Here is a 27,193-nt window from a genome sequence, read left to right on the forward strand (position 1 = left end):
AACCCCGTGTCTACTAAAAATACAAAAATTAGCTGGGCATGGTGGTGCACGCCTGTACTCCCAGCTACTCCGGAGGCTGAGGCAGGAGAATTTCTTGGACCCACGAGGCAGAAGTTGCAGTGAGCCGAGATCGTGTCACTGCACTCCATCCTGGGCTACAGAGCAAGATGCCATCTCAAAAAAAAAAAAGGAAAAAAAAAACTAGCCACATGACTTTACATAATTTTCATCTTCTGTGGGTCTCAATTTTCTCCCCTATAAAAAGAATGTGATGGATCACCAATGTTTCTAAATCAGAAGTTGTGTTGTGTCCCAACCCTGCAGGTCGTTCTAAAATATATGAGAATGGGCCAGATATAGTGGTTCACGCCTATAATCCCAACACTTTGGGAGGCTGAGGCAGGAGGATTGCTTGAACCCAGGAGATTGAGATCAGCCTGGGCAAAATGGCAAAACCCCGTCTCTACTAAAAATACAAAAATTAGCTGGGCATGGCAGCCTGCACTTATAGGCCTAGCTACTTGGGAGGCTGAGGTGGAAGGATCGCTTGAGCCCAGGAAGTCGAGGCTGCAGTGAGCCATGATTGTGCCACTGCACTCCAGCCTGGGCAACGAAAGTGAGACCCTGTCTTTGATTAATTAAAATAAAGTATGTGGGATGTTACAAAAGGCCACAATGATTGAAGTAATCCTATAGGTACTTAGTGGGATGGAGCTGCAATAAGGGGAAACTGTCCTCTACTGACAAAACATTCCTGCCCAAGATACCTGTAGTATCCCCATTGAGACACTGACCTCAAATGTCCAGGTTAAAAGATTAAGTGCCTGACTCTTGCTCTACTCTTGATCCATGAGCCTCAACAGTAAGCAAGCAAGCCCTCCATTTGAGTCCCTTGTTCCTCACCTAAAAGCCAGCTCTTCTAGCTGGTAGTAATTCTCATCCCGCAGGATCTGGAGATCAACCTGCAGCTGCCTGATGAGACCTTCACACTCCTGAATGTACATAATGACATCTGACTCACATTGTACCGGTTGTCCTGATTCCAGGTGAGCAGCATCCTGAGACAGGAAGAGAGAATAACAGTGGGAAAACTTCCATTGCCCCACTCACTAGGACAGAGGGAGCCAAGAAGTCTACTGCAATTCCAAAAAAAAAAAAAAAAGGGAAATAATACATCTGGATTCCTCGATTGCTAACTTCAACGATTAGAGCAGAGGGTGAGAAGCAGGAAACATGTGACACAGATGTTGGACAAAACAGTCAGAGACTTACAGCCTGCAGTGTATTCTTAGCTAGTGTCAGTTTTTCTTCACAGTTCAAAGCACCATTCTGGATTTTGTTTGCAATCTGTAGCAGCAATTCCAGCCTGAAATAAGATAAAACCATAGTAATGTGCAAGGTTCACAGCAGCTCAATAAATAATGTCAGACCACTCTCAGGATCTGGACCCACCTCTCCACAGCCGGCCGAAGTGATTTCTCTCGTTCCAGCATCTCTATGATGAGCTTTCCCCACTCTTCTTCCACATCATTAGGGTGATAACCTTGAGGCAGTTTAATTCGGCCAAATTCAATCCACACCTGAAACAGATACTCTTTCAGTCCAAAAACACAGCCATGCCCTCTTGTCCCAGTTTTGATTTATTATTTGCACATCACTTCTTGCTTCTTTACCCAGCCATTCAGCAGTTTTTCCTATTGTCTAACATGGAAAAACAATCAAATATGTATCAGGTTCTTCACCCTTGAGGTAAAGAGCAGAAAAGTCACCTCTAGAATGTAGGGACTACCTACTCTAAGTCATTCCATTCCTTTTACACTTTCTATAAATCCTCCTTTCCCCTCAATAACTTTTATTCTGGCAAGGTTAAATTCTCATTTCTACAACTTCAAATTCTCTAGGAATCAAATTCTGAATAGAAGTCTCTCTTCTTTCCACCCTAGGGAAAGATTTAGCTTCCCTCTGAGAAGCAGAAAAATTTGTCCACAAAACTCAAGATTTCTGAATAAATACATGTCATTTTTCAATAAGCCCTTTAAAAAACAGAGATGGCTGACATTGCCCCTTTACCACAACATTTTAAGACCAGCCTGAGAGTGGTGCTATTATTTGTCATCAGGAGAGTACTTCTATTAATGCAGTTTGGGAAGAGAATACAAGGAATCTATAATCAAGAAGCAACAACAGTACAGACCAGCAAACCCCAAGTCTCAGCAAAGGATAAGCTCATTTACCTCTAGTAATTTATATAATTCCTCAATTCTTCCTTTTTCTCTCTCCTTGGCCAGAATTTCTGTTTCTTTGAAGTGTATATACTGGTTATAAAGTGCCTATAAAATTAATATTTGGTGAATAAATGGACACAAACTATATGACCCAATTTTTCATACCACCTCACCTAGAAGCCAGCAGTGATAAGCTTGGAGACTCACTCCCTAGAAAGATTTTACCAAAAAAATTTAAGTCCTTGACTTTACCTTTAGTTCAACAGGGTTTTGGGGAAAAGTTTTATCTGACATCAGTATTGTATGCTGTTTGATCCAGGGAATGAGGGAGTCCACTCGGCTTTGGTATTCTTGCCACCTGGAGTCCACTTCCTATTGCCAGAAGGTAAACATCACACATCTGATTAGCAATATCCAAAACAAGCACAAAAGAAAGTAGCTCAGGCCACTCCAAACTATATAAAATCCATTTCCTTTAATTGCCTAGATGCTGCTCAGTTTAATGCTCACAGTACCAGCTTCAAAGCTCCTCAAGGGCTCTCAGGATGGGGTTCAATTTCCTGACACTAAGAAAGGCTACAAACCAAGCTACTAAAAATATTCTGAAAAGAGCCATGATCTACCTAATCAAGCTGATACATAAGTGACTGATAAAACACTTCCTCATCTTGAATTACAGCTGGGGATGAAAGGGACATTCTTTGCTGGCATTTAGCACCAAATAGTCTATTCTAATTGTTACAAAATTAGCAATATCTAGACTCATTTCCAGGGCCAAGGATAATGTCCATGTATGATAAAGATACTGGATATATAGTTTGATACCATGAGTATACCATAAGTGCTTAAGAAAGTGTCTAACCAATGCATTTCACCCAAATGAATCAAAGTCAGAAGGCCTTCTAGGAAAATGTTCTTTTACCGTAGCACTGATCCCTTCTCCACCCTCAGGGACTTTAGGGAAGGCATCATAAATCGAAGACACATAAGTGATTACAGACTTTTCATCTGGAGATGGCACATCCACATCTGAGAGAGAATGGACAAGAAATTTCTTAGTCAGAACAAAGGAACTTGCCAGAAGAAGGAATACTGAATACATGTTCCTTACTCAAGTTCAGTAAACTCCCTCTCACCTTCTGCATCCAGCAGGCGAGTGACCCCCAGTCTTTCTGCCACTTCAAAAGCCTGTTCCAGATTCTCTCGGTTACTTTGGATTTGCACCCTCTCCATGTCTACTAGATCGGGTCTGTAAAAGTCCAGCAAGGCACATGAAAGGCCACCATCTACACATCACACATGAGTTCACACAAAGAAAACCTCCTAAAAGTTCCCAGAGCTGAAAAACACTAAGTGAGTTAGAGAAAAAGCAGGAGGTTTAGAAGAGTACAAATTCCATTTTTAAGTATACACCAGGGGCCCAGTGCTCCCTAATGCTAAACTTAAACATACAGTTTAGGTTTGTTGAATGTCATGGGAAAAATATCATCGGTTAGAACTGAAAATTGGGGCATGTTTATGACCACTAAGAACTCAACAATTTTTATTTTTGTCATTCAGAATTCCTATCTTCCTCACCTCACTTCAGCCACCTGCTGTCCCTAAACCACTCTAAGCAAGCCCTCACTCCAGGCCCTTTGCATTTGTATTTCTTCCGACTGGAACACTCTGACCCCAGAAGCCTGGATGACTCACTCCCTCATGGCTCTGCTTTAACACGCTCACCAAAGAGGCCATCTCTGGCCACCCTGTCCAAAGTACCACAAACCTCTGCCACTTTCTAATCCTGCCATTGCATTTACCACTGCTTGATGGCATACATTTATTACCTATTCTCCCTACTGAAACGTAAGTTCCATGAGAGCAAGAACTTCCGCTGTTTTCTTCACTGCTACTTGTACCCAGTTCCTAGAAAAGTAGTTAAATAAATATTTCTTTTTCAAATGAACAAATGAATCAAAGCTTTGATTTTTGATTGAGGAGATGGAAACAGTATTATAACTAATTACAAACAAGAGATGAGAAAAAGCCCTGCAGGAGCACAGAAATTCCACTGTTCTTACCGGTATCGGTGAATGAGTGCATTGAACATCTTCCCATCACTCCAGCAGGAGGAAAAGTTGGTGCATTTGATTCCTGTGTAACCAGCTGTCACCTTCTGGGTCCACAGGAGTAGTTTCTCCTTGGCTGACATATCCCCTGATTCTCCACTAATGTAGATGTCAGAGATCTGCCAAAAGATGGGACACAGAATAATTCATTATAAATAAGACAAAGTATTTTAGCCTTCTCTTCTCCACACATTATGGCTCTTAGTAAAACGAAGGTCCAAGGCTGGAAGCACTTTAGAGGACTATTCCAACGTATATTCCCCCTCTTGCTAGTCAAAGAAATGCAAATTAAAACCATGAGAGGTAATTTTTCACCTATCAAACTAGGAAATGTTTGTTTTTAATGATAGTATTCACGATTGGAGAGAAGATCTAAAACTGGGTATCATCATACACCGCCACTAGTGAGAGTATAAAATGGCATAACTTCTCTGGATGTCAGTTTTGAATCAAGTCTTAAAACATACATACAACTTGATAGGAAGTCATCAGAAATATAAACAAATAATTTTATGCATGAATATTTATCAAAGCATAATAAACGTGACTTAGCAAAAAGTTATAAAAAGCTTAAATTCTAATGAGGGGTTGACTGGTTATAAATCATAGCACAATTATAGCAGAATAGAATTCTTTGTAGCACCTAAAAAGTTATGCTTTAGAAAATTTCACACCAGGTGCAGTGGCTCATGCCTGTAGTCCCAGTTACTCATGAGGCTGAGGTGGGAGGATCACCTGAAGCCGAGAGATCAAGACTGCAGTGAAGTATGATCATGCCACAACACTGCAGCCTGGGTGACAGAGTGAGACTCCATCTCAAAAAAGTAAATAAAAAAGTTTTACAAAGAAAATTTTAATGACATAGGACAATGATTACCAAATTTAAGAAAAAGAATATAAACAAAATAATAATCTTGATTATTTTGTATAAAAGACATACAAAATATACATTTAAGTATACAGTCATATATATGTACAAGGCATACGCATGCACCTATGTATGCAATACAGGTGCAAATACTGTATGTATGTGAGAAATACAGCAAACTAATAATCATAGTTACCTCTATGGAGTAACATTACATGGGATTTTTATATTTTCCAAATATTCTACATCCTGTATATTTTTATAATAAGAAAAAAGCTATTTTAAGAAATCTCCAAAATACAGCACAAGACCTATTTTAGAGAGATCATAATGCAGGTGAGGAAAAAGTGCATGTCTTGTGTGTGCAAAGTGGGACTAATACCACCTTTTCAGGGTTGCTGTGATAATCAGCGAGATTACACATTAAAGCACCTAACCCAAACTCAGGGTTATGCTCAACAAATAAGGGTTCCCTTATCTCTTCCTTATTTGAAGGCTGGTCTTCCTTCAATTCTTACTTGTCTAACTCCCACAGCACTGACAGTCTGTATCATCATCTAATTAAATGTTATTTTGGGCTGTGTGCAGTGGCTCACGCCTGTAATCCCAGCTCTTTGGGAGGCTGAGGCAGGCAGATCACCTGAGGTCAGGAGTTTGAGACCAGCCTGGCCGACATGGTGAAACCCCATCTCTATTAAAAATATAAAAATTAACCAGGCATGGTGGCACACACCTGTAGTCCTAGCTACTTGGGCAGCTGAGGCACGAGAATCGCTTGAACCCAGGAGGTGGAGGTTGTGGTGAGCTGAAATTGTGCCACTGCACCCTAGCCTGGGCGACAGAGTGAGACTCTGTCTCAAAAACATAAAAATAAATAAATAAATAAATGTTATTTTGCATTATGGACTATTATTTCATATATTTAATCTTATCTCCCCTAGACTGCACATTTCCTGACGGGGGCTGGCACCACATCTTAACAACCAGAGCAATATAAAACTGAACAGCAAACCCTATGTGGGAGAGCTCCTCGCCACTGGATGTGTCAAGCAGAAACTAAGGTGCTGTGAACGAAATAACTTCCAAATCTGAGAATCATTGATCATAGTCCTTTGGTGCATTGCCCATTGCACTCAGTGTTGTGCTGGTTGTATGGTGGGACCTTAACATGTTTTAATTAATAATAACTTGGTTTATGAATGAAATAATAAAAATAAAATGAAATAATAAAAATAAGCAAATAAAAGTATTTTGGGGGCTGGGCACAGTGGCTCACACCTATAATCCCAACATTTTGGGAGGCTGAGGCGGGTGGATCACCTGAGGTCAGGAGTTCGAGACCACTCTCGCCTAGGTGACAGAGTGGGACTCTGTCTCAAAAAAAAAAAAAAAAAAAGTATTCTGGGATAAAGCCCACCTAGAATCTGTAGACAGGTTACTTAGCTAATTCAAAGCACTGTGTAAAGTAAACAAGTTTATATTTGTCTCCTCTGGAGTGGGACTATGAATGACTTTAGTTTTTCTTCCTACTCTTCTTTTTTTCAGACTTCGAGTAATGACCACACTTTATTTTTATAATAAAAACTATAAAAATAATCCTTGTTAACAAGGAAAAATGTTAAGCCTTTCATTCAGACAGATATGTGTTTGAAAGAAGGCATTTACTAGAAATGTGACCTCAGACAAACCATGTAAGCCTCCTGGCCCAATTTTCCCCATATTTAAAATAGGATAATAACTTTCTCAAAGGATCATTATAAGGATTAAATAAGATGATGTAGATAGTGCCAAGGGTACATGTATTCCCTTCCCATAATAATAAAACAGCATACCCAACACAATTTTTGGTCTGGGTGTTGGGGCAGAGAAAACACCGGCATGTCAATAGAACATCCTGTTTCTTAGTCGTCTCTATCAGGTGCAGTACCATGAAAGTAGTAGCTTCCCTTGTGATCAATACAAGGGAGAAGTCAATAATAAGTCATCTCCAAGTGTCTGAATTTACAAACTCATAATAGATGAGATTAAATATCAGATGATATTTTAAAATTGGGGAAAAAAAGGGCCAGGAACTTTAACACTATATTTAGAATAAAAGAAAGCTGCAGGCTACTAAATATTACTAAGATGTCTGAAGAAAGACCGTGAGAATAGAAGAGTATGGGAAGCTTGCATTGAGTATAGAAAAGGGAAGCCAGGAAGTACTGCCTCCATGCCTGTGAAGGTGAAACTGTACCCTACCCAGCAGATTCAAGGGACATGGGATCTTATGCCCTTGACAGGTACATTTCTACAGAAGAAATCAGACTATTCTACTTTGATGATGCCAACTAATAAGCCCATCCTACAAATCATTCCTCCACTCACCACCTCTCTGCTCTGACTGCATGTTCACCTGACAACCTTCAGATTATTATTTGGTTCCCATATAGATATTCTAAAGCAACAAAAGCAGTAAGTGGCCAATTCAAATTCTTGAATCACTTGGCAGTTAAAATTTATTTTGTAAATTAATAAATTCACATCGACCAATCTCAAGCAAATGTGATCAGTGTGAGTCAATTTACTAAAAATATTAATCAACTCCAGGTCTACCTGGGGCTGGGGGAGGGGCGGTAGTGGGGAGAGAAGCTATGGAGCTGCAGAGCCAAGGACACAATAATGGATCATGGCTCTTCCTATAAACAGCTTCTTCCTAGTACCAATTCTATTTCAGTTCCCCTTAACATTTCTAGCTACCTATTTCACTGGCTAAATGCAACATTGATATATCCCACTGCCTTCACTGTAGCTGCTTCATGTACATATTAAAGTAAAACATTATTGGGAACAGGAAATAGATTTGTTGATGTAAAACAAGACAGAACTTGAATAAGCAAAACGAAATCTGAGTATTTGGGTTCTTCACCCAAAAATGAAATTCCAGTTAGTTAATTGATATTGTATGTTCATTACAGCCATAATCTTTCTGATAACATCTCTCATCTCTTAGTATTTCTGTATATTGCACTAAAACTACTTCAATGAACAGCTTTACTTCAGATTTTAAACATAGTTGTAATGAGATAGATGTTTGGATCCCTATGGGAAAGAAAAATAAAATACCTGTTTGGATTAGGGCCAGTCCCTAGACTGTAAACTGGATGAGAAAAATGGGATTATCATCACAACCATCTCAGTAATTAAATTTGGCTTTCATCAATCTCTTTCTGTATACTCACACATGATATGTGTGCACAGTACTGTGCTCTGGGCTATGCAGAAGCTTTTACCTTAATCTCCCAAATGCAGAAATCCAGCTTTAGTTTCAGAGATCTTTCTCCCTCATCTGGGTTTTTTAAGGAGGAAGCCATTTGGAGAGGGAGAACAGCCTCAACATTATGCCTGAGAATATGCAAATTCCACTTGAATTTCCTTTCAACTCACACTTCCCAAAGCTTGGTTAATTGCTTCTCTGAAGTATTCCCAGAAGCTGAATGTTTTCCTAATAATTCAATAAGTATTGACTGAACAACATCTTAGCACTATGACTGGCACCATGGAGAAGAACAAGAAAACACACACCACTTACTTATTCTGTTAATATTTTTTGAGCAACCATTATATCTAGGAGCTGTGCTTAAATTCTTGATATCTCAAAATAAAAAAACACAGCCTCAGGCCTCAAGTTCAAGCAATTTAATCAGGGAGACAATTTACTATACAAAGAGATCAATGTTGTGACAGAGGTAAGCAAGTAATCCAAACTAGCAATGCCAGAGGACTGCTCAGCAACAACAACATCTGTGCTGAGTTTTAATAAGTAGAAGTTGGCCAGGTAAAAAGGTGGAAAACAAAAAAAGAAGACATGCTTGGCCTGCAAGAACTTAGTTGAGACATGCCATAACTAACATATGATTATCCCAAATATTTTCCCAGATAACAACAGATGTGTGAAGGTAAAACAGGAATACAGGAAGGGAAGCTCTGTAGTCCTCCTGAATACCCAAACTTTTAGAAATTTATTTACACATATACACATATTTAAAATTAAGCAGTATATTTAAGCATTTAGTATTAATGTATTTTCTGCCTTTGTAATTTCAAAAAACTGTATTATTCAAACTTCACATGCATCTTTAACATCAATGTTTTTTCCTTCAATAAAGCTTTTTTTTAGTGAATTTTCTAGAAAATACTGTCTACTTTTCTAAGATTTTAAAGTTAATAACAGCACTTTTCTGAATCTACATTGTCTCTGGGTATTTCATTTCAAACCACAAGAATCCAGTTGCATAACACTGGATTAGGGTTTTTTTTTTTTTCATTCATTCTGCTGTGTTTATTTGTGATCCCCATAATGTATGTGTATGTTTCATATGCAATGTGAGTGATTCAAAAAAAATTTTAATGTTAAGGCTTGTATACAATTACTTTCAACACTTCAAATTAGGAGATTATATTCCCAGGAACAATAACTAAAACTTTCTTAGATTTTTCATTCCTCTTTTTTGTTTAATCAATTATGTCAGTTGATCTCTACAAAAAAATGATAGTGATTGAACTAGCAGATGGTGACATAGATTTATTCACCCTTTTTCATGAACTGACTATAAGCTCCCTGGAAGCCTAATAACAAGAAATGCTTTATAAGAAGTAAAATATAAAGAGAATATCTCTTTTCTGAAGGTTAATTTCTGGAGGAAAAAAATCTCATCTTATATCTATGGTAGGTCACATGAAAGAGTTAAACAAATTTATAGCCAAAAAAGACCAATAATTATAGTAATATCCAATACAGAATCTCAGCAGAATGGAAAATTACTGTGGGCTGGAGGATTTCTAGAAGTACCATATAAACTCATCCTTGAAGGGTGTTACAGAACAGGTGAAAGCCAAGGAAGAAAGGAATTCCAGGTAGAAAGTGGATGTAAACAAACTGAGATAAGGTGAAACAGAAATAGTAGTTAAGGGACTGATCTGTTAAAATGAGAAGGTTTAAATTGGGAACCGATAGAAAAGATAAGATAGATTACAAAGGAACTGGTAATCTCTCTTATCTTTATCCCAGCTGAGGAGTTTCGACTTGGTATCTTATCTTATCCCAGCTGAGGAGTTTGGACTTGGTAAGTCTCTCAGTGGATGAGACGAGTTGTTCTGAGCAAGTAAGTACTTGATTATTATGTCCTCAAGTTTCTAGCTGACCTCATCACCCACTAAAGATAAAGCATCAGACCTTGAAAACTTTCAAGAAGCAAATGAGGGCTGGGTGCAGTGGCTCACTCCTGTAATCCCACCACGTTGGGAGGCATAGGCAAGAGGATCACTTGAGCCCAGGAGTTCAAGACGAGCCTGGGAAACACTGTGAGAAATTGTCTCTACAAAAAATTTAAAAATTAGCTGGGTGTGGTGGTACTCTCCTGTAGTCCCAGCTACTTGGCAAGTTGAGGCACGAGGATCGTTTAAGCCCAAGATGTCAAGGTTGCAGTGAGCTATGATTGCACCACTGCTCTCCAGCCGGGTGTCAGAGCAAGATTCTTTCTCAAAAAAAAAAAAAAAAGAAGAAGCAGCAGCAGCAGCAGATGAAGGCACAATGCAGTGGTTCTACAAATGCCCAGCTAGAGGGATCTAATGGCAGCTATGTTGGTGAGGAACAGAGATAAAGAAGGTGTTTATTACCAATATTAGAGTTAGGTAAAAGGGAGTGCTCCTTTCAGTATTCACATTCAGAGTCCTGGAGGTCTCACTAGGGAATATAATTAGAATGGAAACCCTAGGTAATAGAATACGGGCATTTTTCAACTCTACAAAATATTGTCAAACTACTTTCCAAAGAACAGTAGCAAATTATACTTCCACTTAAGTGCTATGAAGAGGTTTTCCCATCACTCTTCATCCTCGCCTACACTTGGTATTTTCAGAATTTTTACCTTCTGCCAATCTGATGGGTATAAAATGGTATCTTAGCTAGGCATGGTGGTGTGCTTGCAGTCCCAGCTACAAGCTTGAGTCCAGGAGTTCATGGCTACAGTGCGCTATGATGGTACCTGTGAATCGCCACTGCTCTCTAGCCTGGGCAACATAGCTGAGACCTCATCTCTTTAAAAAAAATTACAGGCGCAGTGGCTCACACCTGTGATTTCAGCACTTTGGGAGGCAGAGACGGGCGGGTCACGAAGTCAAGAGATCAAGACCATCCTGGCTAACACAGTGAAACCCCGTCTCTACTAAAAATACAAAAACAAAATTAGCCGGGCATGGCGGCAGGCGCCTGTGGTCCCAGCTACTCGGGAGGCTGAGGCGGGAGAATGGCGTGAACCTGGGAGGTGGAGCTTGCAGCGAGCCGAGATCGCGCCACTGCACTCCAGCCTGGGCGACAGAGCGAGACTCTGTCTCAAAAAAAAAAAAAAAAAGTATCTTATTGTTGTTCGATCTGTATATCCTTATTAGTAAAAAGGAGTCTTCTTATGTATATGAGGCATTTGGATTTCCTTTTTTTGTGAATTGCTTATTCCTGGGCTTTCCCCTATTTTTCTACAAGGGTGTTTGTCTTTTTCTTATTCATTTTCTTGTTCTTTTAAGTAATAATATTAACTAGCATTTATTGTGATTACTTGTATTAATTCATATTATTCTCACAACAACCATACCAAGTATATGCTATTCTTATCTTCCATTTACAAATAAGGAAATTGTGGCACAGAGAAGTTTAGTAACCTGTTCCAAGTTTTACTGCTAGTAAGTTGCAGAATTGGGATTCAAACCTAGCCAATCTGGCTGCATGCTCTTAATCACTTTATCTATAGGATAGTAACCCCTTTTCAGTAGTCATCCATGGAGAATTGGTTCTAGGACCTCCCTCAGATACCAAAATCCGCAGATACTGAAATCCACAAATACTCAAGTCCCAGATACAAAATGAGGTAGTATTCACATACAACCTATGTACATCCTCCCAGATACTTTAAATAATCTCTAGATTACTTATAATTCCTAATACAATGTAAATGTTAGTAAATAGTTGTTATCTTGTTTAGGGAATAATGAAGTCTGTACATGTTCATTACAGATGCAATGTTTTTCTTCAGAATATTTTCCATCCGTTATGGGTTGAATCCCCAGACGCAGAACCCACAATGCAGAGAGCCAACTGTATATGTATTATATCATAATTTTACCAGTATTATTACATTTTTATTTTTATACAACTTATTTTGCCTAACTTTCCATTTCATTTTTATACAATTTTATTTTTAAATTTCATTTTATTTTTATACAATTTTTTTCTTAATTTTCTATTTGAAATGGAAATTTCCAAATATATACAAAAGGAGACAGAATAGTATAAGTCCCTATGTACCTATTACCCAGTTTCAACCATTACCAACTCATAGCTAATCTTGTTTCATCTACATCCCACCCACTTCACCCTTCCCCTATTATGATAAAGTAAATCTCCTGTTTTTCTCTAAAAACATTTCAGTATGTATCTGTAAAAGGCCTTTTTTTAAACATAACCACAACACTATTGTTACACCTAAAAAATAATGATTCTTTAGTAACATTTTTAATTAGGTAAAATTTTTTTAAAAAGAAACAAGGCCGGGCGTGGTGGCTCACGCCTGTAATCCCAGCACTTTGGGAAGCCGAGGCGGGCGGATCACAAGGTCAGGAGATCGAGACCATCCTGGCTAACACGGTGAAACCCTGTCTCTATCAAAAATACAAAAAATTAGCCGGGCGTGGTGGCAGGCGCCTGTAGTCCCAGCTACTCTGAGGCAGGAGAATGGCATGAACCCGGGAGGCAGAGGTTGCAGTGAGCTGAGGTAGGGCCACCGCATTCCAGCCTGGGTGACAGAGCAAGACTCCGTCTCAAAAAAAAAGAAAAAGAAACAAAATCCTTTCTTAAAGCTCTAAACTATAACTTTACCTTCTGCATTCCCCCAATAGTGTCATCTGGTTAATTTTGCTTTCTTCTTTCAGTACAAAGCCAGTATTAGTAAAACAACTCTCCCTATAATTAAAAAGGAAAACTGGGAGACGGATACTTGTAAACTGAAAAGGCTGAGCCCAGAAGATAATACACCAACCAACCTCTTATCATTTCTAGGCCCCAGTGTTATCTGACTATTCACCTAAAATTGTAGGGTTGTGGCAAGAACACTGGTATATAGCTGGGCGTGGTGGGGGCGGGCGCCTGTAATCCCAGTTACTTGGGAGGCTGAGGCAGGCGAATAGCTGGAACCCGGGAGGCAGAGGCTGCAGTGAGCCGAGATCGCACCACTGCACTCCAGCCTTGGTGACAGAGCCAGACTCCGTGTCAAAAAAAAAAAAAAAAAAAAAAAAAACATTGGTATAGAGGTAAATTCTTCATTAAATGGGATTCGCTAACAGGGTGGGCAGGAGCTTGGCAGCAGAAGTCAAGATGGGGAGGAGGAAGGGATTTTCAAAAATGTTCCTTGTTGAAATAAGCCAGGTATTAGTAGTATGGATATTGAAAGCAGCTGGGAATAGGGAGTCCTGAGAGAAGAAATGGGCCAGAGAAGAAGGCCTTTGTCTGACATCAAAGAGCGATTGCTATTAGCCTGTTCCCATCCAGCTCCAAATCCTAGTCTACTTGTCATTCTGAAAACATATTTGTCAGCTGACCCTTGTCATCTTGCTTCTGTGTTAACTATTTCTTGACAAAAGAAGTATTAACTGTACTAGGTGAACAGAAAAGCAGATCATGTATATTCTACTATCTAAACCCTACACTAGCAAGAAGCACAATCAGTTCCCATTTCTCTCCATCCTAAAAAGCAACAAAACCCATGGCGAAGTTTATGTCTATCCATAGCCTGGTCTCACTCTCATCAACAAGCCCTGGACTAATCAACAGAAGAGACAATCTGGCTGGAACTCAAATTATTTTCTGAGGATAGTTACCACTCTGACATATTAAAAACAAAACCACCACCAAAAAAGCAAGCAAAAAACAACTCAATTGGACTGCCAGCTGTCTCCTGTTTAGACAGGAGTTGGTGTGTGAACAGCAGCAGCTGCTTTTCTGACCCTTGCCCTCCCAGCTTTCCCACTTTCAGCAGAGATGCTCTTGCCCTGCCTATAGGTTTCAGTATGCGTTGCCCTCTCTGTTTCTCTGGCTGCTACTGTCCTCAAGCCTGTGAACAGCCTGTTAGGGAGGGGAGCAGCTCCCTGAAGACAGTTCCTTCAGAGACCAGTGACAGTTGCAGCCTCTTGGCCTTAAGGACTTTCATTCTGAAGGAATGTCACACTTATCTTGATAAGTTACTTCTTATCTGTCATATAGGATGGTGAGTCTGTGGTCCCTGTATCACATGATGGATACAAAACCTGGAAATATGCCAGGTGTCTGAGCTGAGACTCGGTCACTTAGTTTTTCAGCCTTGGCTATACATAAGTAGTATGACTGTGTCTGCAGTGAAAAGGTAGAAGGAATAGATGCAGAGGTTGGCTACCCAGAAAATGCCACACACCAATTTGAATCATACTGTTGCCAATATGGTCACACTACAGATCATGGTCCAAAGGTTTCTCCTACCAATCTTTTCTTTAAGACTCCTCACAGACTCATGCAGAACATTCCCTTGCCAGTGTGGAGATCCAGCCCATACAAAGGTGCCATTGCTATCTATGGTCTATTATCTAGGATTGATTTTACTAGGAGTTCCTAAAACTTTACATGCCAAATTTCTGAAAATCTCACACTCAGTTACAAGCATGTGTCCTATAATGTTATGATGACTACACAATTTCAATTTTAATGCCAGTTGTACAACAATCAGTTCCACAGCTGGTTTTACCCCCAACTACTCTATCTGTTCCAACTTTTACAAGATAAAAGTTGACTTTGACATTCTTTTTTATCTGATGAAACCCAAATACTTGTTGATATGGTTTCAATCTGTGTCCCTACCAAATCTCATGTTGAATTGTAATCCCTAATACTGGAAGTGGGACCTGGTGGGAGATGACTGGATCATGAATCATGAAAGTGGATTTCTCATGAATGGTTTAGCACCATCCCCTTGGTGCTGTTCTCGTGAGGGTAGGTGGGTTTTCATGAGATTTGGTCATTTAAAAGTGTGTGGCACATCCCGCCCACAACCTCTCGTTCCTGCTGTAGCCAAGTGACATGCCTACTGCTCCTCTGCCTTCCACCAAGATTCTAAGTTTCCTGAGGCCTCTTCAGAAGCTGAGCAGATGCCAGCATCATGCTTTCTGTACAGCCTGCAGAACTGTATACCAATTAAACCTCTTTACTTTGTAAATTACCCAGTCTCAGGTATTTCTTTATAGCAATGCAAGAATAGCTTAATACATTCATGCACCCCATATCCCAGTAGTTTCACTGCCTTCCTTCCTACCATAACACAACTATCACACTCCCCCACACACATATCCATGTTTATATGAGGCCCAAGAAACCTCTTGCCCATCCATAAAATAGACATTTTTTCAATGGCCACTTTTTCTTCAACCTGTTGGGAGTCTCCAAACTCTAATAACAGAGGGCACTAAGATGGGGCTGTCTGTGGGGAAAATTTATCCCCAAAGAGGAAATTCTAGGCACAGATTGCTCAGAATTTGTATCTATCCTCAGCCTTATGCTGCTAGTGATAGGCAGGGCACCAGTAGGTAGACCATATCCCTGCTCTGCAAACATCAGGGCCCCTGTACAGTATCAGTGGCCCCCATCTAGGCAAGGAAAGTGCCCTACCTCATTTTATAAATTTTGCACTTTGAAGTCCTAATGTTTTTATTTCTTCTGCTGCAGAGGCCAACATCCCAGTAAAAGTTCTTTAGCCATTGGTGAATTATAACTTCAATCACCCACACAATCACACACCTACATGCCAGATGCTGTGCTACCCATGGTCTTGCTGAGTCCTTATCTCAGTGTTCAGATCTCTGAATTCTCACTTGCTCCTTGACCTTTAAAACATTCACAGAAACTGCCATTACCACCACCACCAGCAGCACCATCCATGCCTCAATATATTCCTCAAAACAAAATGTTAAAGCCCTAAACACATCCAGTCACAAAACAAACTTTTCTAGCCTTAAACCTTCAAATTGCCCTAACCTCCCTCTCTCTCTCTCAACTAATCCCCAGATAACTCTGTGTCCCTCTCCTCTAATCCTGGAATTAGGAACCAAAGAAGGATGAGCCCTCTCCACCTATACAAATACTGAATGAGTGCTGCCGTCAGAAATTTCCCAACAGGGATGGGATTGCATCAGCTCTAGTAAGAACATCACTCTCCTGTGAGGAAGAGCAAGTACACTGACAACAGCTGCCTGACCCCTTCCACATTTATTCCAGAGATTCATTCCAGAGATTCAGTTAGGCCCTTCCCCATCGTCTCTTGTGCTACATTACAACTTCTCGTAGCAGGGAAGCTGGTAAACAGACCTGCCTGAGAGTAAGTACTATCTAGCATTGCACCTTGAGAGATCATCCCACCAGATAGCTTGAGCAATTACGCCGCTTGGCTACTCGGAATCAGGGATTCCCCAGAGACAAGTCTTGGTTTCAGGCATCAAGGGGCAGACCTGAAATAGATTCTGCTTGCTGAGCTCCAGCAGACACTAACCCACATGGGGGTAAGTTTGAGAGGCACCAACATCCTCACTGCTCACCACACTCAGCTTTAATATGTTTGAGGGCCAAGAATCCAAACAGCAGTTTGATTATCTCTTGAACATGCCCACCTACCTCTTCCAGACCCCATGATGGGGTGTGGCTTGCCTCCAGAGAAAGAGTGCCATCCTCTTCTGAGAAGGAAGTAGAGCTCTTTTCAGGTTCTGTATCTTTAGGCTGGATCCCATGTATGTGTGGCCCATCACTGCCATAGCCAGAGGAGGAGGGCAAAATGCTCACAGTCACGCCGCTGATGGACAAATCACTCTGAGAAGTAGGCAGTCTGGAATCCTGGGGGGGCACTTGACCCACATGGGAAGGCTCCGTGCGTCTTTGGCCTCCAGGCTGGTCCAGTAGTAATGAAGAAACAGAACATTCTATAATCCAGGAAGCTGTCTGAGGGGCACCTGAAACACTCTTGGTTCCTTCCTCCACACTCCAGCCCTCTGAAAATTGTTCTTGATTTCCTTTATCAGTGGGGTAGTCTGTCCTAGGCAAAGCACAGCTCCGAAACCCACGCTGAATATTTCCTTTCTCCACTGCAGTCTCTCCTTGCAAAGGCAGCAACACAGCCCTGCTGCTGCAGGATGCTGTCCTAGGAAATTCCACCAGTTGGCTCACTGACTTCTCGCAGTTCCTTTCTGCTGGGTTATCAAGCAGGTGAGCAATGACAGTCATCCCCTCTTCCAGGGAATCCCAGACCCCTCCAGCAACTGATGACTCATTCTCTAACAAAAGGTGGGCGGTCTGGACCTCGCCTTGGAATCTCTCCTTTACCTGTACTATCATCCCCCGATCGACTACCCGTGAGTTGGGGGCTGAGTCCCCAGGCAGCAAAATATCTGGGGGGGTATGCTCTACCCCTCCCACTCCGTCTTCCTTTTGGAGACTCTCTGTTAACTTCGTTAGGGTTTCAGTCTCTTCAATGACTCCAGTTCCTTCTGAGGTTTCTTCCTGGTGAGATGCCTCTGGAGTAGGGATTTTCTTCCCTCTCCACCTCCTTTTGAACCGAACCCTTTTCTTAGGAGATATGGGAGCCTTCCCAGGAATAGCTATTGACTCTTTCGGCTCCTTAAAACAGCCCAGTGAATTTCCCATTTCCTTCCTCTCCTAATCTCAGCAAAAACGCAGCTAAGCCAGTCCTGGGATCCCACAGATATCCCAACCTTGGCCTCATCGGATTCGATGCACATTTAAAAACATGCACTATGCCGGCAATCCCTCCAATTCTTTCTCCCTCCCTCCCCGCCTCTCTCTGTCTCTTCCAGCCGCTGCCGATTCAGACAGCCATCTTACAGGCTCAGAGCTGCAACAAGACAAATTCAAAGCATCTCACTGCAGTTCAGAAATCACTTGACCTAAAAGCAGACAGAAACCGGATTGGCTGCAGCTTCCTCTCTCCAAATATGAGGTAATTGGAGCACTGCCCTCAGTAACACAAACAGAAAGCAAAAAGGAGCTAGAAACCAGGGGAGGGGAGAAACTAGGGAGGGCCAGGAGGAGGAGGGAAAATGTAAGTGTAAATTGAAAATGGAGGGAAAAAGAAGAGAGGCTGTGGCAGAAGGTAACGTGGAGGAAGGAGGAGGAGAATAGTATCAAAAAGGGAAAAAGCAAACCAGCTCGGCTGGTACTAACCAGCAAAGGAAGGGAAGGGCTCGGGCCAAGAAGAACCAAGCCTGGTGAAGCTGCAATTATGGCTCCCAAACTACAAAATGAAATAGATTTTAAGTGTTGCACCAAGATGCCCAAAAGAAAATATCAAGCAGATATACATATTCTGAATTTTTTCGGGTCAGAAAACAATAAAATTATTTTAATGAAATTATAACCTGAAGAAACCAGAGCCTTCTTCTTACAGTTAAGAAAAGGAACACAGACTTTAAAGATCTAGCCTTCTGGAGCATTTATTTCCCTCCTTTTTCCTATAAAAGAAAAGAAAGATCTGTTAATTCTGCCAGCCAATGACACAGACAGGAAAAATCTGGAAGTTGGTTTTGAGTACAGTAAATGAGTGCTTGGTAAAAAGAATACCACTTCTAAATACAACAGATGAACAGGGTCTCTGATGAACAATATTTGACAAAAATGTTCAATAGTAATTATTGATGCTGCCACTGCTAATATCTAATATATTTTTTGCACTTGCTGTGTGCCAAGCACTGTGTAAAGTTATTTACATGGACTTTCTCATTTAATTCTTACAGTCACTATATGAGGTCAAAACTATTATTTTATATTTTATCGGTAAAGAAACTGAGGTTTGGCCAGGCGCAGTGGCTCACGCCTATAATCCTAGTACTCTAGAAGGCCAAGGGAGGCGGATTGCCTGAGCTCAGGAGTTTAAGACCAGCCTGGGCAACATGGTGAAACCCCGTCTCTACTAAAATACAAAAAATTAGCTGGGCACAGTGGCATGCGCCCTTAGTCCCAGTTATTCAGGAGGCTGAGGCATGAGAATTGCTTGAACTGGGAGGTGGAGGTTGCAGTGAGCCAAGATCATGTCACTGCACTCCAGCCTGGCCAACAGAGCAAGACTCTGTCTCCAAAAAAGAAAAAAGAAACTGAGGTTTAAGAAAGTTGATTAATAGCCCAAGGTTACACAGCTAGTAAGTGACAAAGCCAGAACATGAACTTCTGTTAACTTTAAGACTTTTAATTTCAACCCCAACTACTCTCTTCTAACTACTGCAGTAGTGGAAATCTGTACTCAGTTGCCAGTTGTGTAAAATAAGAAGTTCCCCCACTGTTCTGAATTGGTAATTAGACTGCATGGACCAAGAGCTCAATCAAAGAGATAACACGTGTTGCCATTTGGGAGTAAGAGAAGAAGCCGCCAAAAAGAGGTTCAGGTGGTTTTTACTCCCATTGCAGTAAGGCAGGAAGTCTGAATTTCAGATTGTAAAAGTCGGATTCAAAAATCACCTTGTGATGTCAGTGAAGATTCCTCCACCCCAATTTTTTTTAGCATAGTATCTGCTATATGGGAAAAGACTATAACCCAAAGGGCTGTGAATGGAGAATAAAATTATATGTGTGTTTTTTTCCTATTGCAGTTATTTATTCTACACCAAAAGGATCCAGGCCACACAGCAGAAAGCAGTAGCCTGCCTGGTTCCATGCAAGCCATAAAGACTTACACTAGCATAGCCTTAACTATCTTTCCTGGAGACCTGAAAAAAAAAAAAGGAAAAGACCACAAAAGGAAAGCAACAAGAAGCCCTAAAGCAACGGCTTTTACACAATCCCTTCTAAGACCCTCCTGATGTCCCATCTGCCTCACAACTGCAGTAGGTGTTCTTCCCCTAAGCCTTATCCTTAAGGCTGACTGCAAAACTGCAGCACCATCTTATGGCCATCACAAACTATAGCAAGAAATAAGCAGAGAGCATGGGAGAGAAACTCACGCTACTGCAAATCATTTAATTAACAAAGAATCTGACATTACAATATGAAGTTCTCTAGGCAGGTACCAGGCCTTCACTCCTCCAGTGAAGAAACCTGGAACTATGGGAACTTTAAGCTGCACTTGAATTTTATGAATGACATACAAGCAAACCAAAATCCTGAAACTAATGAACTTAGAGGCAAGAGAAATAGCTGCTTAATATGACTACTACTGCTGTAGAGTTTCTCTGAGAATTTACTTCTGTGAGCCTATTCTTTTTTTAAATTTCTGCATATGTCAGACCAATCAGACCTTCATTTCCTTCTGCTCCAGAGAAAAACTGGTCTAGGGAAGGAGGAGAGATTTCAGTAAGGTGGACCTAGGTTCAACTTCCCAGCTCATAAGCTAAGTAACTTAACTAGTTTATTAGATGGTTCAGTTTCCTTACTTGTAAAATGTGCATACTACCACCTACTTACTGGGATTGTAGACAAGGTTAATGAGATAATGTCCATAAAGTACTTGGCTCAGTACTTGACCTACAGTAAATTTCTTTTCTTCCCATTTATTACTGGAGCTAAAAGTTATGAGACATCCCCAGCCCCCGGGGGGATCCTAAGATATAGATGGTCCCTGACTTAAAATGGTCCAGCTTATTTTTCGACTTTCCAATGGTGAGAAATCCATATGCATTCAGTAGAAACTGTACTTCAAGTACTCACACAACCATTCCGTTTTTCACTTTCAGTACAGCACTCAATAAATTACATGAGCTAGTCAACACTTTACTATCAAACAGGCTTTGTGTTACATGATTTTGGCCAAATGCTCAACGGTTAGCTAATATAAGTGTTCGGAATACATTTAAGATAGGCTAAACTATAGTTTTCAGTAGGTATATTAGATGTATTTTCAACTAAGTTAATTCTGATTACAAGACCTTTCCCCAAGACCTTTTCTCATCTAACCTGGTCTCTTAACACAAGACTTGCTGCCTTCTGGGAAAGCACACTTTGAGGCCTATACATTCTTTATGCCTTCTCCTTTGGCTTTTTGTAGATAACTGTTTACTGCCCACAGGTCTCCCACAGAGACAGCCAGAGTGAAAGACTCCAAAGCAAAAGAACTCATTCATTCATTCATTCCAAAAACACAAATGGTGCCTCATCTATATGCCAAGCACCAAGTGCCATAAAGTGCACAAAACTGTAAACCTCAAGTCTAGCCAGCTAAGACCTCCCATTTTTTGAAAATTTCAAAATGCTAGGCATACACTAGTATTCAACAAACATTTGAGGGTTGGAAAACTAGTTTTGTCAGATTCTGCCTATAAAGAGTTTATAGTATCTTTTAGAAGAACTATAAATCTTAACCTATACCTTAAAATAAAACAAGCTTGGACAAAGCCAAAAGACAAGAAATCCTATCTGGGTGTGTAACGCAAAAAAGTCAGTCGGTCTCTGTGTTTCAGTTTCCTTATCTGAGAAATGGGCATAAGAAAACAGACATTACAGCCTATTTATTTGGTCTACCTACTCCAAAGCTTTGAGAAGATCAAATTCATGAAACAATCCATTCACTTAATAAATATTTACTGACTGCCTATTCTATGCCAGGCAAAGAAAAGAACAAGAGACAAAAATCCCTGCCATTGTTAAGCTTACATACTAATGCAGGCATCCATGCAGCAAATAAACAAGTAAACATGTAATATGTCAAATAGTAGTAAATGTTACCCAATACAATACTGTAAGTCATACAGTACCTTTGAGAGCAATTTGGCAAAATATAGGCAAATTGAAGGAAAGTATATAACCCAGCAATTCCAGTCCAGGTATCAATCCCAAAACCCTCTTTGCTATAGGCACAAGGATGCATATACGCAGATGTTCACTGCAGCAATGAATGTTTTATTCATACAATTAAATAATACGTTACAAATAATAGATGTGTTACACAGCTGCAGGGGTCACCACTTACATTAAATTAGTTAAAATGAACAAATCATGCTGGGCACAGTGGCTCACGCCTGTAATCCCAGCACTTTGGGAGGCTGAGGTGGGCGGATCATGAGGTCAGAAGATCAAGACCATCCTGGCTAACACGGTGAAACCCCATCTCTACTAAAAATACAAAAAATTAGCCGGGTGTGGTGGCGGGCGCCCGTAGCCCCAGCTACTCGGGAGGCTGAGGCAGGAGAATGGCATGAACCTGGGAGGTGGAGCTTGCAGTGAGCTGAAATCGCGCCACTGCACTCCAGCCTGGGTGACAGAGTGAGACTCCGTCTCAAAAAAAAAAGAAAAAAGAAAAAAGGGGAAAGAAAGGATATACCAAAGATACTATGTGTGACAAATATAAAGACATACAAGCAACAGTACATGTTGTTTATGAATAGATCATCTGCTGTAAATGCACAAAAGCATGTATGGGAATGATACACATCAACTTTAGGATAATATTTACCTGGGGAGCAGAGAGGGCAAGAAAGTTGGATGTATCTGAGATGTTTTATTACTTTAAAGAGGAAGAGAGAGAAAAAACCCTGAAGCAAATATAGCAAAAGTAACACCTGTTAAATTCTGAAGGCAACTACACACATAAGGATCTATTATATACTCTTCCGGGTATTTGAGATTTTCAAAACTAAAAACTCAAATTAAAATTAAAAAGAACACCTACCATTTAGCACATTAAAAAAAATGTGTTAAAGCATTTTAGAAACCATAAACCTCTGCATGAAGTTATCAATATTACCAGCCTCATCAGCAGTCACAAACCTTTAATCTGGATCCAGCCTCTCCCTTCTCCTTCAACTGAATATTCCCTTGAGGTGAAAACTACCATCCATGTCTACATGTACATCATTATTCTACTTCATTAACACCAATAACACAGACTGACCATAATAACAATTTTGCTGATTCCCTAACATGTAACAGTTCTACTCTGCATTTCCATTTGGCTTTACATAGCATATGTTCTTGGAGAGAACAGCTAATAGATGCTCAATAACGAAAGACTAGAAAACCACAATGACAGATAACTAGCAAGAGACATACCATGCCAAATCTGATGCAAGACGAGGCAGGGGGCGGGGGAGGCACTCCACATGATCCTTCAGTAGTCAATCAAAAGCTTCACAAGCAGAGAACCTTTCCCCACACACCAGAACACTTAGCTAATATAGGCAAATACCAAGCCCTCAGAATGGCAAAGAAAAGGAATCCATAGTTAAAACTGAGAAAATATTCTGGGAGCGGTGCTCCCACCTACAAGAAGACAAATAAATAGGCATTTGGCTGTGCTGAAATAACAGAGAAAAGCAGGCAGGCAATATGCATGCAGAAGACAGACTAAGCCAAAGCTGCTATTACCTTTCTGTAAAATTGGTAACAGGAAAAAGAACAGTGGGCTGTGTCAAAAGCCCTGGAAGTTATAAGGTCAATTAATAATTATAATAAGTTGTTACTAGTAACTGCTGCCCACTGTTGAGTTCATACTGTGTTCCGTCATCCTAACCCATACCTCTCTCATTCTCTAAACCTCTGTCAAGTTATTTTATGGTATGTCTGTTCTCACTCTCCTAAACAATAAGAGTCCAACTAGATGGTCTGTATCTAGTTCAATTTTGTATCTTCTGTAGTAGATTTTTTTTTTTTTTTTTGAGATGGAGTCTCGTGTAGCCCAGGCTGGAGTACAGTGGCACAATTTCGGCTCACTGCAGCCTCCACCTCCCGGGTTCAAGTGATTCTCATGCTTTGCAGCGTCCCAAGTAGGTGGGACTACAGTGCACCAACACACCTGGCTAATTTTTGTATTTTTAGTAGAGATGGGGTTTTACCATGTTAGCCAGTCTGGTCTTGAACTCCTGACCTCAAGTGATCTGCCCACCTAGGCCTCCCGAAGTGCTGGGATTACAGGTGTGAGCCATTGCACTCAGCCGTGTATCTTCCATACACTCTATCTAAGACCTTGCTCATAACATTCCCAGTCAATGTTTGTGGAATTCAATTAAATAATACATTTTCCTGCAAACTAAAACCACAAAGAGATACAATTTCACACTCACTGTGATAGCTATAATCTAAAACAGACAATAAATACTGGTGAGGATGTAAAGACACAGGAAACCACATACATTGCTGGTAGCAATGTAAAATGATACACCATTTTGGAAGACAATTTGGCAGTTTCTTTAAAAGCTAAACATGCTTACTGTACAATTAAGAAATCCCATTCCTAGGTATATACATGTATACACAAGAGAAATGAAAACATAAACCCACATAGACTGGTATGCAAATAACTTTATTTATAACAGTGAAAAAGTGAAAACCACTCAAATGTCTATCAACTGGCTTAATATTTAAACAAAATACATGATACATCCATACAACAGAATATTCAGCAATAAAAAAGAATGACGTACTGATATGTGCCACAACATGGATGAACCAAAAAATATTATGCTAAGTGAAAAAAGCCAGATACAAAAGACCATCTATCATAGGATTCCATTTATATGAAATGTCCAGAATAAGCAAATCTATCAAGATAGAAAATAAATTAGTGGCTGCCTGAGGCTGGTGATGAAAATGTGCAGTAACTGTAAATGAACAAGAAAGATCTTATTTGGATGATGAAAATGTCCCCAAACTAGATTATGGTGATGATTGTACAACTCATAAAAATCATTAAATTAGCTGATTTGATGGTATGTAAATTACACCTCAGTAAAGTTTTTTTTTTTTCTTTTTCTTTTTTTTTTTATTATACTTTAAGTTTTAGGGTACATGTGCACATTGTGCAGGTTAGTTACATATGTATACATGTGCCATGCTGGTGCGCTGCACCCACTAACTCGTCATCTAGCATTAGGTATATCTCCCAATGCTATCCCTCCCCCCTCCCCCCATCCCACCACAGTCCCCAGAGTGTGATATTCCCCTTCCTGTGTCCATGTGATCTCATTGTTCAATTCCCACCTATGAGTGAGAATATGCGGAAGTTTTTTTTTATGAGTGCATTTTTCTAAAATAAACAAACAATAGAAATTATAACCAAAAAGGTGTTTTAAAACATTTAGCTAACTACAGAGAAAGCGAAGATACAGAATGGAGGGAGCAGAGATGGAAGCTAGACCTCTCTGAACACAATTTGTATTTAACTTTTTAAAATTTCCCTTTGGAACAATATAAATGATCTACATAATGTAAGGTAAAATTGAAAGGAAAAAAGCAACCCCCCCAAACTGAAAGCAAATAAAAACAAATGAACCTTAACTGTGTATTGAATTTGTGGCTTAACAACAATAGAGAGAAATTATTTCAAGTGACTTCAAAATACAGTAATTTGTGGCTGGGCCCAGTGGCTCATGTCTATAATTCCAGCACTGTAGGAGGCTGAGGCAAGAGAATGGCTTGAGCCCAGGAGTTCAAGATCAGCCTGGGCAACATAGTGAGACCCCATCTACTTTTTCAAAATAATAAATAAAATAAAATACAATTATTTGCACATCTTTAGAAAATATAAGCTAAGGACAAAAAGAACAGCAATGAAATGATAAAATTCTAAGTAATCATACTGCTAACAATAACATTCATATTGTCACTTGGATTCATATATATTACAAATAATATATATGATTTTACAGATCTCTGTGTGTGTAGGAAAAGAGTAAGTAACCACATTACTGTTGTTAAGATCAAGATTTTCAGTATAAGAAAAAAAAAGATATAAAGTCAAAGAGATTAAACAAAACCCTGCAATCCTAAACTTGAATTAGAAATATCAGTACAAATTCATGGGGTTTTTTGTTTCTTTGTTGTTGTTGTTGTTGTTTTTAGAGATAATACAAGTATTGCCTAGCTCTGCCCACAGAAAAAGCCTAGAAATAACGGGCAACCAGCCGTGCGTGGTGGCTCACGCCTGTAATCCCAGCACTTTCAGAAGCTGAGGCAGGTGGATCACCTGAGGTCAGGAGCTCGAGACCAGCCTGGCCAACAACCCTGTCTCTACTAATAATAAAAAAATTAGCTGAGCGTGGTGGCACACGCCTGTAATCCCAGCTACTTGGGAGGCTGAGGCAGGAGAATCGCTTGAACCTGGGAGGCAGAGGTTTTGGTAAGCCGAGATGGTGCCATTGCACTCCAGCCTGTGCAACAAGAGCGAAATCTGCTTCAAAAAAAAAAAAAAAAAGAAAAGAAAAGAAAAAGAAAGAAATAATGGGCAACCTAGGAGCATTCAGACTGTGGTCAATAAATAGAGAACCAGTTCCTAGGGGAGATTAAGAATTTCAGGCCTGGGACAGAAAATATAAAAAAAGAGTCTGGAATACCTCATTGCACAAGAAATAAAGGAAATTATCAAAGACCACTGTGGTCATGCCAAAGGACTCAGAGTCAACTTGAAAGCCTCTTTACAGCCAAAGATGGAGCTATTTGATTTTATTAAAAAGAATAATAACTGTATTTGATTGGAACATTAAGTCTGCTTAAAAATCCACAAGTCACAGTGATACTAAAAAAAATAATGGTGAACAAAGGAACTATTATTGGTCACCTTTGGAGAATCTTAGCGAACCAACTAATTATTCTGAAAACTAGTAAACAGAAAGAAATGAAATTTTTAAATGCTTCAAGGAAATGTTTCTTCTGGCCGGGCGCAGTGGCTCACGCCTGTAATCCCAACACTTTGGGAGGCTGAGGCAGCTGGATCACCTGAGGTTGGAAGTTTGAGACCAGCCTGACCAACATGGAGAAACCCTGTACTAAAAATACAAAATTAGCCGGGTGTAGTGGTGCATGCCAGTAATCCCAGTTACTCGGAAGGCTGAAGCAGGAGAATCTCTTGAACCCGGGAGGCAGAGGTTGCGGTGAACAGAGATTGCACCATTGCACTCTAGCCCGGGCAACAAGAGCGAAATTCCGTCTCAAAAAACAAAAAAAGAAAGAAAGAAAA

The 27,193-nt window shown here is 40.2% G+C and overlaps 1 protein-coding gene across 21 annotated transcripts in view; it reads right to left on the minus strand.

Moving 5' to 3' along the window:
- LOC101146907 (microtubule-actin cross-linking factor 1, isoforms 1/2/3/4/5) overlaps positions 1 to 27,193 on the minus strand; it is a 280,531-nt gene that overhangs the window by 200,440 nt on the left and 52,898 nt on the right. For 14 of the 21 annotated variants that reach the window (XM_063700105.1, XM_063700144.1, XM_055392104.2 and 11 more), the window contains exons 1-9: positions 16,924 to 18,175; positions 4,289 to 4,455; positions 3,362 to 3,474; positions 3,148 to 3,254; positions 2,478 to 2,597; positions 2,235 to 2,330; positions 1,453 to 1,580; positions 1,273 to 1,366; positions 904 to 1,058 (exon numbers count right to left, since the gene is read on the minus strand). In XM_063700105.1, coding sequence (XP_063556175.1) covers positions 904 to 1,058; positions 1,273 to 1,366; positions 1,453 to 1,580; positions 2,235 to 2,330; positions 2,478 to 2,597; positions 3,148 to 3,254; positions 3,362 to 3,474; positions 4,289 to 4,455; positions 16,924 to 17,946 — 2,003 coding nt within the window. In that variant the 5' untranslated portion in view covers positions 17,947 to 18,175. Of the gene's footprint in view, positions 1 to 903; positions 1,059 to 1,272; positions 1,367 to 1,452; positions 1,581 to 2,234; positions 2,331 to 2,477; positions 2,598 to 3,147; positions 3,255 to 3,361; positions 3,475 to 4,288; positions 4,456 to 16,923; positions 18,176 to 27,193 lie in introns of those variants that run through there. The other 7 variants (XM_055392119.2, XM_055392106.2, XM_063700149.1 and 4 more) reach the window with 2 other exon arrangements.

This window comes from Gorilla gorilla, chromosome 1 (assembly GCF_029281585.2).
Source record: "Gorilla gorilla gorilla isolate KB3781 chromosome 1, NHGRI_mGorGor1-v2.1_pri, whole genome shotgun sequence".
Taxonomy (NCBI): Eukaryota; Metazoa; Chordata; class Mammalia; order Primates; family Hominidae; genus Gorilla; species Gorilla gorilla.